General features: G+C 30.9%; 1 protein-coding gene and 1 long non-coding RNA gene across 2 annotated transcripts; both read left to right on the top strand.

Moving 5' to 3' along the window:
• Window positions 1–4,784: 4,784 nt before the first annotated feature.
• Window positions 4,785–7,452, top strand: LOC131631008 (uncharacterized). Its single transcript, XM_058901771.1, has 4 exons — window positions 4,785–5,781; window positions 6,494–6,640; window positions 6,726–6,900; window positions 7,137–7,452. Exons 1-4 carry the CDS (start codon window positions 5,674–5,676, stop codon window positions 7,313–7,315), a joined length of 609 nt encoding a protein of 202 aa, XP_058757754.1. The 5' UTR covers window positions 4,785–5,673; the 3' UTR covers window positions 7,316–7,452.
• A 671-nt stretch (window positions 7,453–8,123) lies between these two features.
• On the top strand, window positions 8,124–11,667 carry LOC131631009 (uncharacterized). The gene is made up of 5 exons (XR_009292579.1): window positions 8,124–8,984; window positions 9,240–9,485; window positions 9,567–9,797; window positions 10,112–11,146; window positions 11,264–11,667. It is a non-coding gene; the product is annotated as an uncharacterized LOC131631009 (long non-coding RNA).
• The last annotated feature ends 2,134 nt before the right edge of the window (window positions 11,668–13,801 follow it).

Raw genomic sequence — 13,801 nt, 5'->3', positions numbered from 1 at the left:
GAGTTTGGAGGGGAGGGGAGGGAAAGGCTTCCAAAAATGAAAATTTAAAAAAATATAGGAAAATATTTGACATTTTTTGAAAAAATGATTTTGTTTAGAATGATAAAAGAGTCATTATCATTACTAAATTTTTAATTTTCAGAATACTATAACAACCTAAAAGATATTTGTAAAATTTATGTAAGCCCTCCAAAACCCTCCAAAATCCTTCTTCAATACAATTTTTGAGTTCCCCTATTTTATGGGGTTTTTGGTGTTATGAATAAACTCAAACCCTCCAAAACCCTCCTACCCAAAATCTTTGTATCCTTTTTATCCAATTCTTCCTATTTTCCAAAGCCCTCCCCTCCCTTTCTCTCCAAACTCCCAAACATAGCCTAAGAGTGCAAATAGACACACATACATTCATGAGTATATGCTCCAGGTTCTACAACTAAATATCCCTAGTGTGAATCCTAGGTTTTCTCACCACAATAGTTACTTTCATTAATTCACTAAGCAATTAACACATACCACCATGGGATTCTTTATTAGAATTATCCAATTTAAGTAAAGGGTTAAATACGTTTTTAGTCCCTATAAATATGCGACCCTGCATTTTTAGTCCCTATAAAATTTTCCTTCAATGAATGGTCCTTATAAAATTATTATGCACCTAGTTTCAGTCCATACTGTCAAATCGATGTGCATTTTAGAATGATTATTTTGCAGACATATTCGTAATGTTTTAAAAAGTTCCTAGAAAAAAAGGAAACTCAAAATTTAATTTCTAAGTTGAGATTTTCATTACTTTTATCATTATTTTTTGAAATTTGAAAAATTCATATTTAATTCTTCTCGTTTTAAAAAATTCTAAAACTTGGTAAATAAATATTTTACAGTATTCTAAACATATATATAAAAAATTTAAAAATTAAAGGGTAATTAAACAGTTTTTAAAATTTTAGAAAACAACAGGGACTGAATTGCATGCATAAAAATTTTAGAAGGACCATTCATTGAAGAAAAATTTTATAGGGACTAAAAATGCAGGGTCGCATATTTATAGGGACTAAAAACATATTTAACCCTTAAATAAATGAAAATAATTACATGTTGTTATGGATTTGTCAACATCGAAGTGCAGCATTCGTGCTATTATGGCTTCGCTATTGTTGAAGTGTATCATTCATGCTATTACAGCTTTGTTAACATTGAAACGTATAATTCGTTCTATTACGGCTTCTTTAGTATTGAAGCATAGCATTCATGCTATTGCAGCTTCATTACTAATGAAACATAGCATATTAACTAATCATACGCCAAACATAGGCTATTACGACTCCATTTTCACTGAAGCATAACACACATACATGACATTACATTGCCAACAGAAATTTATATCAATTAATCTCACAAGAGATGAGGTAAACAAGTGGAAAAAACAAAATTGTATGGGGTGTAATTAATTACCAAAAAGGTGTAACCGATTACATGTTAGTTCTGTTTAAAAATGGACAAAATGCTCGGGTGGTAATCAGTAACACAAAACACGTAACCGGTTACACACCAGTTTTGAATTGAAAATTTGGCATTTCATAGGCGGTAACCGGTTAGTGACAAAGCGTAATCGATTACAGCCCTGCAAATACTCAAATTTTCACTTATTTATCATATTTCCTCCAATCCAAACACATTTCAAACATGTTTTAACACAGTGTGGAGTCTATTAAACACATCAAACAACACATGCATCAATTTATTCTCGTGTATTCGTGGAAATCATGCAATTGAACAAACAATCAACAACTTTGAAGCCTCGTGCATTTAACTTAATTTGATTTAATCTTAATTTGAAGCCTATGAACCCCACCTTAAGTTGCTTAAAACCTAAGATTCTTAATTTGAAAGAAAAGATATAATGGTGATGATCACTTGATGCTTTACTCGAAAACAACCTTGATTCTTCTTTAAGGTCTTCAAAGTTCCCACATGCAATTGCAATATTCTTCAATGAACAACTTTTTCCTTTATTCCTCTTCTCTCCCTTTGGCTCTGACTCTCTCTCTCTCTCTCTCTCTCTCTCAATCACTCCCTCTTTCTCTCTATGCTTCACAAAATTCTAATATGTAGAGAGAAGGAAGAATGAGAAAAATGGTAATAAATCCTCCACAACTTATGCTTAATTACTAAAGGGTGGAAGTTACCCTTTTTCCCTTGCAACTTATGCTTAATTACTAATCATATCATCTAAGAATACTCAAGTAAACAATAACTGAGCCATGGTAGCTTGTATCATAAGCAAACATAACAAAATCTTGATCAAATGAGGATCACCCCATACTACTAACCTGATTCCATCTTCTTGTACCATGAAACTTCTGATTAAACCATTCATAGCTCAGGTGTTAAGTAACAACTCATGATGATTATAAGACCAAGCCCAAGCATAGGGAAATAAACCCTAGTTTCATAACTCCTTAGGACCTTTGCTGAAGCAAAGCCCTGTATGGAGACGAAGAAAGAACCCCAAGTTGCTATAAGCCCAAAACTGGATTCCCTTGATCCACGCTTAGAGGGTAGATCAATTGAATCAAACTGGTAGTAGTTAGCAACTCTCAACCATAAGAAACCTCAACTTCAACTTGATTGAGGTAAACACATTGAACAACCCTTGAATGAAGATAAGAAGTCTCAAAGCACCGATGAAACTCTAATCTTTCAAGATCCTTGATCCCACAAAAATATCAATGCAAGTGCAATGTATGAGAAGCAATAAACATATAATGGTAAAAAAAAATCAAACGAGTAAATTTTGGGGTGCAAGAGCTGTTAATAGTGTCTGAATGCATTAACTATCAAAATTACAAAACATTCCCAAATATGTCTTTCCTTTGTCTGTTTGATTTTCAAATGTGTATTTTGTTAGTTAGTTTAGTCCTTGAATGTACCGTCCGTTAGTTAGTTTGGTCCATGAAATTACTAACAGAAGATACACTTAGATATACTTTTGTAATTTCAATATATTCAGGGATTTTAGTGACACTGCATCACATATTTAATAAACAAAATGACTGATTTACTCATATACAAAGGAGTTTCAACTTTCAGTATTTGGGTTGAGGTTCTTCAGTTAACTTAATTGCTAACCTTCTTTGTTCTAAAATTTGTTTATTAACCTTGCATGAGTTCTCTAATAACCAACCACTTTTATTTATGTTAGGTAGCATTTTTTTAAAAGAGATTTTAGATCACCAGCAGTGCTATTTGCATATCTAATAATCGTCTATTTTGTCAATTTCGATTGATGTAATTTAATTTTAAACGTAAATAAGTCCAAAAGTTGCATGCAGTTCATTTTTAATGACTTCCACAAATAAATAGAGTTTGAGAATATTTATTTAAAATAGCGGTCAAATACTTGTTTTTAAAAAATATATGTATTAAATTAAAAGATATGAATTATGTAAAATAAATAAAAATTCAAAACACCTTTTAAATCATTTTTATTCCCTTATCACAACCCTCATTTTTCATCTTGTTAAATTCAAATCAACATTTACTTTTTCTAAAATAAATATTTTTTAAAAAAAAGAAGAAGATAGATTTCAAAGATAATTCTTTAAAATAAAAATATAGATCAAATGAAATTTCAAAAAAATAAATTATTCACTTTTTACATTAATAAATTGAAATCAACAAAAACCAATAAGAATACTAGTTTCAGTTGGCCCTTAGAAAAGTAATTTATAAGGAAATTTCTTTACTCACCTCTCTACGGGGGTCATCCTAGCGAAAACCCCATTTTACCCCTACTTCGGAAATACATTTCTGAAATATTTTTTTTCTAAATTTTTCCGGATTTCGGAAGTGCACCTCAGAAAAAATCTCAAAAATTGAAATTTTGATTAATTCGGAGATGCATCTCCGAAAAAACAAATAAAAAATTTAAAAATCCCAAAAATTAAAAATTTTAGGATATTAATTAATTCACATATCATAAATTTGATATAATTTATGAGTAATGAATAATAATAATTATATATTTTAATATAATTTATGAGTTATGAATAATAATTATTATATATTTCTATTCTGATTCATATTTTAAAATTTAAAATAATTTTAATTAAAAAAATTAAAATAATTTCACCTATAAAATGAGTTATAATTTTTTATTTATATATTTATAATAATTATTATATATTTATATATTTACAAAAAAAATTTAAAAAATGAGTATTTTAATTTATATATTTCTATATTTATATAATAATTATAATAATTATTATATATTTATAAAAATTATTATATATTTATATATTTATATAATAACTATTATATATTAATTATAAATATATTTATATATTTATATAATAATTATAAAAATTAAAAAAATGAGTGTTTTAATTTATAATAATTATTATATATTTATATATTTATATATTTATATAATAATTATTATATATTTATATATTTCACTTACAAAATTAATAATTATTATTATATATTTATATATTTCTATTCTGATTCATAATTAAAAATAAGTTATAATTTTTTATTTAATTTAAAAAAATTAAAAAAAAAATTTGTCTTAATTTTATTTAATGAATAAATTTTATATTTAATTATATATAATTCAAAATTTACTTATAAAATCAAAATGTTTTTGATTTATATAAGTTAGTAAAATAATTTTTAACTTTAAAATTGTTTAGGAAATTTTGATTCACATTCATTTTATTGGTGCACCTTAATTTAAATTGATTCACTTTGATTTTATACCTATTAATTGTATTGATTCAATTGCATCTCGCCGGAGACGGTTGCTTTCAATCGCTTATTCAATTATATCCACTCTGCTGCCGCTCTTCAGGAACAGGTGAGTTTGTTGTAGGAGAATTCTAGGGATTTGTGAGACCGGAGATGGTGCTACTTGTCATTCTGCTGTTTACCGAAAGCCAGATGCCATGGGAAAACTCAGAGCCCAAGTATATTTAACTGATCTAACCATCAGAGATCTTCATAAAAATTGAAGCTCGCAGAGCAACTCAGAACCTCTGTTGTAGAGTCAAACAGCAACTTCCAAACTTAGCAAGCAATGATGACCACCCTTGCTCTCTCTCTTCTTCTCTTGCTTCCGATTCTACCCTCAGCAACACTTGAACAAGAATTTCACGAGGAGTTGCTACTTAAACCCTTACCCGATCGCAAAGTGCTAGCGCATTTTCACTTCCAAACCCTATAATTCTGTATGCTGATAATGACACAGGTATAGATGTTTTGGGAGAGAATCTTGGCTTTGAAATATCTATTACACCTGATAGGGTTCATAGAGAACTGGAAAAGAGCTCCTCAATTCTGTATGAATATTCAATCAAAGAGTACAACGACACCGAACAATTTGATTTAGGCCTAACATGGAAATATCCAGTTGTTTGGTCCTGCCCTCTTGCACCTTTATATGCCAGTAGATTTTTAATTGGAAGTGGAAATGAAAGGGGCTCGATTGCAATATCCTTGAAGTCTACAGAACTGACTAAGGGTTTCATTGTAGCCGATAATGTTGAAGACAAGTGTAAGTTACAAGTTAATGTTCTCCAAATTGTGCCTTGGTATATTAAGGTATTTTATCACACCTTACAATTATTAGTAGATGGAAAGCCTCAAGCAGTTACAGATTTTGTTGAGAGAATGAGTGTTTCACCTTCTGAAGACAAAGTATCAACAGGGGTGATGGAGTTGGTCCTCAGATTTCCTTGTGAGGTTAAATCTGCTATATTAAATATAGAGTTTGATAAGGTGTGCTCAAATTCTTATTTTCATTTATATATTTCTTTTTCTTTTTCTTTTGGATATTCACCTCACTTTTTTATTGACAGACTCTATTGACTATTATTAAACAACCTTATAAATCTTTGTAAGATAATCATTATGAACTAAATAAATTAGACTACAAATGTTCTTATAGAATGTAAGAGAACTCATGAAATCCGCTTAGGTGTTATTTTATGTTGATGAGTTAGGATTAGTAAGGGTTTTTATCCATTAAGTGCTTCTTGCCTTGTTACTTACTCCGGTTACTCTTTTGAGTATGAGTTTTAGTGAGGCCGACTTAGTTTAGAGACCTTAAAGGGCAGTGTTCTGACACAGCTGCATCGGAGCTGGTAAACTAATTGCTGATTTTGCCCTTTTTATCTTGCTGTTTATCTACGGGTTATAGGAACTGAATTTTATTGAGCTGGCTACTTGTTTACTTGCCCAAACTAGACATGAATGTAGGTATATGTCATCACAGCCTGAATGTGATACTGGTTTGCTTTTCTATCAATATGACATTAGAAGCTATTCATAACTATGTATGTGATATGCTAACTATGGACCATTTTATGACGGATGGACGAAAAAGTGATTTATGATAGAATATTATGAGGTTTGATCTATGTAGCTGACCCCATATAGTGGTATACATCGCGATTGTTGTTCTGACATGTCTTTTTTGGTCTGCAAATAGGGCTTCTTGCATATTGATGAATACCCTCCTGATGCCAATCAGGGATTTGATATTCCATCAGCAATAATAAGCTTTCCGGACTTCCATGCCAGTTTGCAATTTTCTGATGACTCTATAAGCAAGTCGCCATTGATGTCTAAATTACAGGTTCGATTCTCCATTCTTCTTTTGCTCATCACTGCAGTAAATGTAAGATTACCATAATACCTAACAGTCTGAATCTTTAATGTAGGAAAAAAGCCATGTTCTCTCATACACAGAAGTTTTACTTGTACCCTTGACAACTCCTGATTTCAGTATGCCTTACAACGTCATTACAATTACTTGCACGGTTTTTGCATTATATTTTGGATCCTTGCTAAATGTACTCCGAAGACGAGTAGCAGAGGAGGAAAGACTTTTGAAAGGTAACTCTCGACTCTTGAAGTCTCTGTATCTTGGGACACAAGTAATTCTATCATGAACAACAATGAGTAACCCTATGATAGCGTTTGGTAGACATGTCGTGAGTTCTGTTTTCTGCTTGAAGCATATTGAAAGTATGACAAATCTATACCTAGAGTTACAAAAGAAGTATATTTTGTTTCTGACATATTTTTATTTCTTGCTCAGTTTCTAATATCTGGTATTTTTATGCTTGTAGCAAACAAAGCTCCGTTCCTTCGTCAAGTACTAAATATATTGTCTTCAAGGTTTCGGGGAGGATCAGCAGAATCCACTCAACCAAAACAACCATCATCATCTTTCATTACTCCTAAATTGATTATTAAGATAATATTGGTTGCAGGATTTGCTGTTGTATGCCAATTTTACTTGAAATAATACCATCCAACTTTGTAGTGTTAGTTGTATTATATTCAATGAGTACTATTTTTGTACAACAATATAGCTTTACTTCCACTGGCCAATGTGTTCGCATTCGCTTCTGTTTTTTAATTGACCACACATGATTGCATTTATATTATTAACAGAAATCGAATTTGTAAACTTTTAACTTAATTTCTCATGTACCATACATGTTACTATTTAAATAACCCAGAAAATTGATTAGTGTTCATTGTAAATATAACAATGGATGGATTGTACATCCTATGAGGTTCTTCAAAATCTATGGTTTCTAAAGCAACTTTACAGGACAATATACAATGTAAAAAACTCTAATATTTTTCTTGAGTTAGAAATTTATCTAATCCTTTTGTAATTAGCTGCTGCAATCTCTTCGTCTCTTATCCGCTTGAGATTCTTATTTTTATAGAGTCGAGCCAAAGTTATAAACCCACATACTGAAAAAACATGATTTTTTTGTAACTTTTAGGCTTTAGAGGCACAGGGCTCGCGAGCTTGACCGTTTTAGACTCTCACTCTCTAGTATGTTTGTCTGACCCCACACCATTTTCTTATGGGTTTCTACAGCAACCTACCCCATCATGTCTAGTATAAAAAAGATAGCTTTTTAAATCTTGCCAATCATAATTACTTGTTGATTGTTGTTGGCTGTAGTTGATAATGTAAAAATGATCACGGTTTACCTTTCAGGTTATAAGGAATGAGGCATTATTGCTTCTTACTCACCTGACTCGTAACAGAAATGTTGTCCCTCTCTTGACTTTTTTCTTAGGTTTGTTGACTCTGTCGTGTTTATTAAGTTTATTTATACCTGATTGATACTGATTTCAACTATGCATGGTTCAGGTACTACTCAGAGAGACTATAGGACTTGATCCACTGATATTGATTTTCAAGCTCAGGGGAAGTTCTTACTCTTTTACTCAACAAAAGGTTGGATTCTTTATGCTGTTAGTTAATCTTTATAGCTGACTCTTGTTTAAACACCTTGCCAGTAGACAATCAATCTACTCAGTGCATTAGAAACCATAAAATTGTTACTGAATGCCGATCCCGGGAAAGATGCTAATAAACAGAAAAATAAGACAGCTCTGGTTCATGATGATTGCTCATGTTTTAAAACAATAATGATAAAATTTTATTTCTTAACATTCATCTACTTCTACTATCTACCCAATACTATAATGTTGCCCAAACTTCCTATTATACCCTTCCATCCAAAAAAATTTACACTACAAAAAGGCTATCTAAGTAATTAACAAAAGAAATATTCAACTATGCCAATTGTATTCTTCTCATTGGTCTATTCCAAAAAGTTATGTACTAACATTTGGATTATAGTGCAAATGTTGTTTCCCTCCCAAAATATTGATACTCCACTCCTTTGTAAAGGTCACTTCAGATTTTGAATTTTCTGATTACTCCATGCCAGTTGTTCTCTTTTCATTGGTCATTTCAATTTTCTTTTGTACTTTCTGATTACTTTTCATTCACTTTCGGTTCCCTCCAATACAAAGCATAAACGTTTGCAAGCAACACACCTCATCTCAGTTTTTGTGCTTCAAGGCTCCATTGTTTTCACAAGAAGACATAGCGACTGCAAAGCTCAATCGCCAGAGACTGTTCTAACGTCTTCGTTTTTCAGGTTTGAATCTTCCACCATGCTCTTCGCCTGTTCTTTCTAACGCCAAGTTTGGAAAATGCTTATTAGGGTTGTTGATTTGTGGGTTGTTATTGAGAAAAATGGCCAACAACACATTGAAATGGTTATTCAGGATGGAAATGTATCATTTTTTCTAACTTTCTAACATTTTAATGGATATATGAACACTTTAATAGAAGGTGGTTGAACATTTTTTTTGGTTGTTTATGAACATTTGTTTGTTAATGCATTTCACAGGGTGATAAAATTCATGAGACCACTCGGAACCGAGACTTCAAAGATTGGATTGAAGTTGTCAAGGAGCATGAGACATGTTATCTTTATAATGGAGAGCCGGTTGAGAATGATGGGCCTTTCAAAGTCTGTTTTAACCCACTCAAGCTCATCTTCAATGGAGGGTATTTCAAAAAATGAAGAAGATGCACGATTCATCCATTTACAATGTTTTAATTTTTATATCAATCCCATCCTTTCCGTTAATGGGTACTTCTCATTCCGCTTTTATTCTGCTTACCAATTCATTGAGTTTATATTGGCTGATATTCAAGTTTGAGAATTTTGCAGGGTTGTATTTTTACCGGGTCAGTTCAATTTCCTCTGGTAAGAACAGTGAGGAAAAACCAACGCAGTTTCCATTTGGTTGAAAACCTTTGGGGGTCATCTAAAGAACAAGTCTTTGTATGCCTTGGGATTATGTTCAGAGTTTTAGTTAACGCGGGTGATACTTTACTTTTTGGTTTAGATTCATGTGACTATACCAATAAACCTCGTGGGAAAGCTATCCTTCATCATAAGGTATGCATTGTAATTCTATTACAAATTTGTAAACTTTTTTGCAATGCTTTTATTTTCGATGATTTTTAGCATTTGTTGTTATGATACTGTTCTAGATTTCTTACTTGAAATAGTTTGCAAAAAATGCTGCCCTGGAAAGGTATAGGGAACTGAAACCTGTTAGACCCAAAAGATATCCTCCCATAAGTACTTCATTAGTTCTCATAGATTTGACAAAGCAAATAGATGGATGAAAATAAACTTATAGTGAATTGTTTAGAAAGTTTACTGCATACTGCCACTGATCTGATTCCTGTTTATATTTTTTTGGTCAGGTCAATAATCTACCAGTAAATTTGCTTCGTGTTGCATACTCGAGCCAGATCCATGGTCAAAGCTCTTATTCCTCTTATGACTTGCCCAAGACTGTTGTGATGACTCTCAACCAAGTTTCAATTGTAAAAAGTCTGGACTTCCCTCTATTTATTTTTCTGTTGATGGTTAGTTGGAACAAACTTCCATTATTGCCTTTTCCTAGATGCTTTAGAATTTTTAACTTGGTTGATACTGATATGGTGCTGATATAATGGTGATATTGGTGATATGGTACTGATATGTTGGGTGTCTTGAAAAAGTTGATCATCTCATATCAGGAATTGGTTTATGTTCTGCCTGAGGCACTGTCACAATTTGTTTTCATGATTTCTTCTGTAAATTTTTTATTACAAGGGAAGATTTTGGCTAATGAATGAGGTATGTACATTTAAAACATATAGGATCAGAAGGAAGATGTTGGTTATGCTAATAAATATTAATTATACCCAAACCTAATGGATAATGCAGAGTCATGTCATTTGACAAATGTTGTGTTGGCTATGGTGAAGGTTGCATTTGATACTCTTGATTTTGAGCTTCATAGTGGAACTCATCCTAGACTTGGAGTGGTGGATCATATATGTTTTCATCCTTTGGTTGATATGTCGTTGGATCAAGCGGCTAGGACTGCGAGGTGTTTAGCTACTGACATGGGTTCTAAGCTACAAGGTTAGTAGTAGCACTTGCGACAAGTTTGATACGTCGTTGTTTTGGCGAATATTAGAATAACTCGCATCAACTGCACAAGGCAAGTCGGCCACCAACCAGGAAACTTTCTGATCGGAAGGCATATGCTTGTCAAAAGCACTCAGCTATTAGTGCATCAACAGATTTTCCTTGGTACTGATTTAAGTACCAATAAAAAGACATTGAAGTCAATTTTGGCATTTGAAATAGATACACATTATTATTCACTTTCGGTTTAATTGGTTTAGTTGGGCCAGAAGATGTACATGAAGAGATATTGGCTGCTGTTAAGGGTCTTATCGACTCTGGTATTAATCTTTCTAAATACTATCTAAATGTGATACTTTGTTTTTGACAGAATCTAAATGTGACACCTAAATACTTATTATCTGATGGAGTAGTTCTGAATAATCTTATTGCTGCAGGTCGTGCTTTTTCTAGCCAATTTTGGAGGCAAGCTAGCAGGCTATTTCATTTATTCATTAATTTTATGTGATGTATTTTGTGTTTGCTAGGTGGATTTGGAATTTAAAATCAAATAAGTTTTAATATTTCTCATACAATAACCAAGCATGTGTTGCTCCATCTCTTATGTCACCATAGATTCATTATCAGTACATATCAATGAATCAGTCTACTAAGTATTATTATATTTATGTTGCAAATTGCATAATGTTCATGTGTAATTCAGTGTGATAGCAGGTTAGCAGCACAATCTGTGCATAATTCAGTCAAGTTAAAAGCATGTATTTGGCTGCAACAAAAACACATGCTTTGTTTCACTAGAAGACATGCTTTGTTATTTCTGTCTCTAAATGTGATCCATAGTATTTAAATTATGACACTAATTTCTCAGCAAATAGTTCAACTTTTGTCAATAAGAATCAAACTCAATGTTACTTGGATACAATCAATTATATTCAGATTTACTACTCAACAATGTAATTATAGATTTTTTTGGTACAAATGTAATAGTAGATTTTAAATTATAATTAATAAGTACAATATATTACTACACTTTATATTATACTTTACTCCTCAACTTGATAACACTAGACTCTGATATGGCTTTTGCTGGTGGACGGATATTATAGGTCCATGTTTTAATTACATGTTTTAATTACAATTTGAAATTTTAAACTAAAATTAATAAAAATCACTTTTTAATTCTTTCAAATATTATGCTCGATTTTGAATTCCTCTAAACTTCACTCATGAGATCATTATTTTTATAATTTATTATGCTATCTACGTAATTCATTTGTAAATTTGTTTAGTAATTAATCCAAATCATCATGTTAGAGTAAATACTTAAACATATGATCATGGTCAAAATCACTTAATGTTTTAGAAATAGAGATTGTTGCGATTATAGTAAGAAAAAATGAGTACACATGATCTTCCCCTATATTACTTTTAAAAGTATCGTTTTGAATGTTAAATACATTCATATTATTATTTAATATTAAATACATTCATTTTAAATATTTGTAGTTAGTGATTTTATAATAACAATTATATATCTGTAACAAGCAAACTAATCTAAGATACTGCATTTTATTACTGAATCTCACTATTTTTACGGGTCACTATCATCATAATATTTTTCTTATGTGAATTTTATCACTGAAATTTACTATTTTTACGGGTCACTATCACCATAATATCTTTTTTATGTGAAATTTATTACTCAAACTCACTACTTTCACGGGTCGCTATTACCATAATACCCTTTTTCTATTACATTTCCAATATTTTTAAAAATATCTATTATATATAATTTCATTACATCTATATTATGATTTATGAGTCTTAATTTAATATTTCTCATTCGAGTTTGTAAACTTCTTTTTATGTATTTGTAATACATTATACATCTTAAGATTTGAATTACCCGTGCGGACGCACGGGTCTTCTACTAGTTTACATATAAGATAATCTTTTTCACATTTTTTTTAAAACCTAATCTTATAAGTTATATATTATTATTATTATTATTATTATTATTATTATTATTATTATTATTATTATTATTATTATTATTATTATTATTATTATTATTATAAATATTAAATATAGACAAGTTTGTGCAAGAAACACATGTTATTACTTATTACAATGTGTGGAAAGAAATAATCTTTCCTTTCTTGATTACATTGCTATCATAAATATTTCATTCCTTACATTACAAATAATGACATCTAGACATGGTTGTATATTGTTGTTCTGTTTGATGTTTTAGCCTTTTAGCTAATGACAGAGCGATGTCCATGCATCTGAGTGATAGTATCGGTTGTTCTAAATGCTTGTATAAAAGTTTGTCAATAACAAGTCTTCTTCTCAACCGGAGGAAGATCTGGTCGACTTTCTTAGGGAAAGGTGGTAGAACTAATGGAGATAGTTTTTCTAAAACTGGATGAAGATCTGGTTGACTTTTTCAACCGTTGCAAGCTGAGTAATTCAAGGACTATGTTGTGTCCAAATTATAACGTGGTTTATGATGAAAAAGCTGTTAAGAGAATTGAAGACCTTAAGAAAGTAGGCCAGATCTTCCTCCGGTTTTGTTGATAAACAAGCAAAAAAAATGCAAAAATAAAATTCATAAATTTATCATTTAACTTGTAATTTTTCCAATGACAAAATTATAAACATTCTTATACAATTGCAATTTTTCAAGGAAAAAATTACAAACCCTTCAAATTACCATTCAAATCATCTAAACTACAATTTTTATGCAGAAAAATTGCACACAGTCTCAACTACAATTTTTGGACAAAAAATTCAAACCATGGATCACTTGAAGAACATCAATATTGGATCAAGAACAACTACACAAGTGAGAGACACCACAAATTCACCAAAAACCTTACGACAATTAGTATATGGATTATCCCGCTTATAAAGTGTTTAACCTCTATATTTCTAAATAATTGAGACTTTCAACTCACATTTGTATCTAAAGA

The sequence above is a fragment of the Vicia villosa genome, unplaced genomic scaffold (assembly GCF_029867415.1).
Source record: "Vicia villosa cultivar HV-30 ecotype Madison, WI unplaced genomic scaffold, Vvil1.0 ctg.000758F_1_1, whole genome shotgun sequence".
Taxonomy (NCBI): domain Eukaryota; kingdom Viridiplantae; phylum Streptophyta; class Magnoliopsida; order Fabales; family Fabaceae; genus Vicia; species Vicia villosa.
The sequence above is the reverse complement of the archived record's forward strand: the minus strand, read 5'-3'. Positions and strand labels throughout refer to the sequence as shown.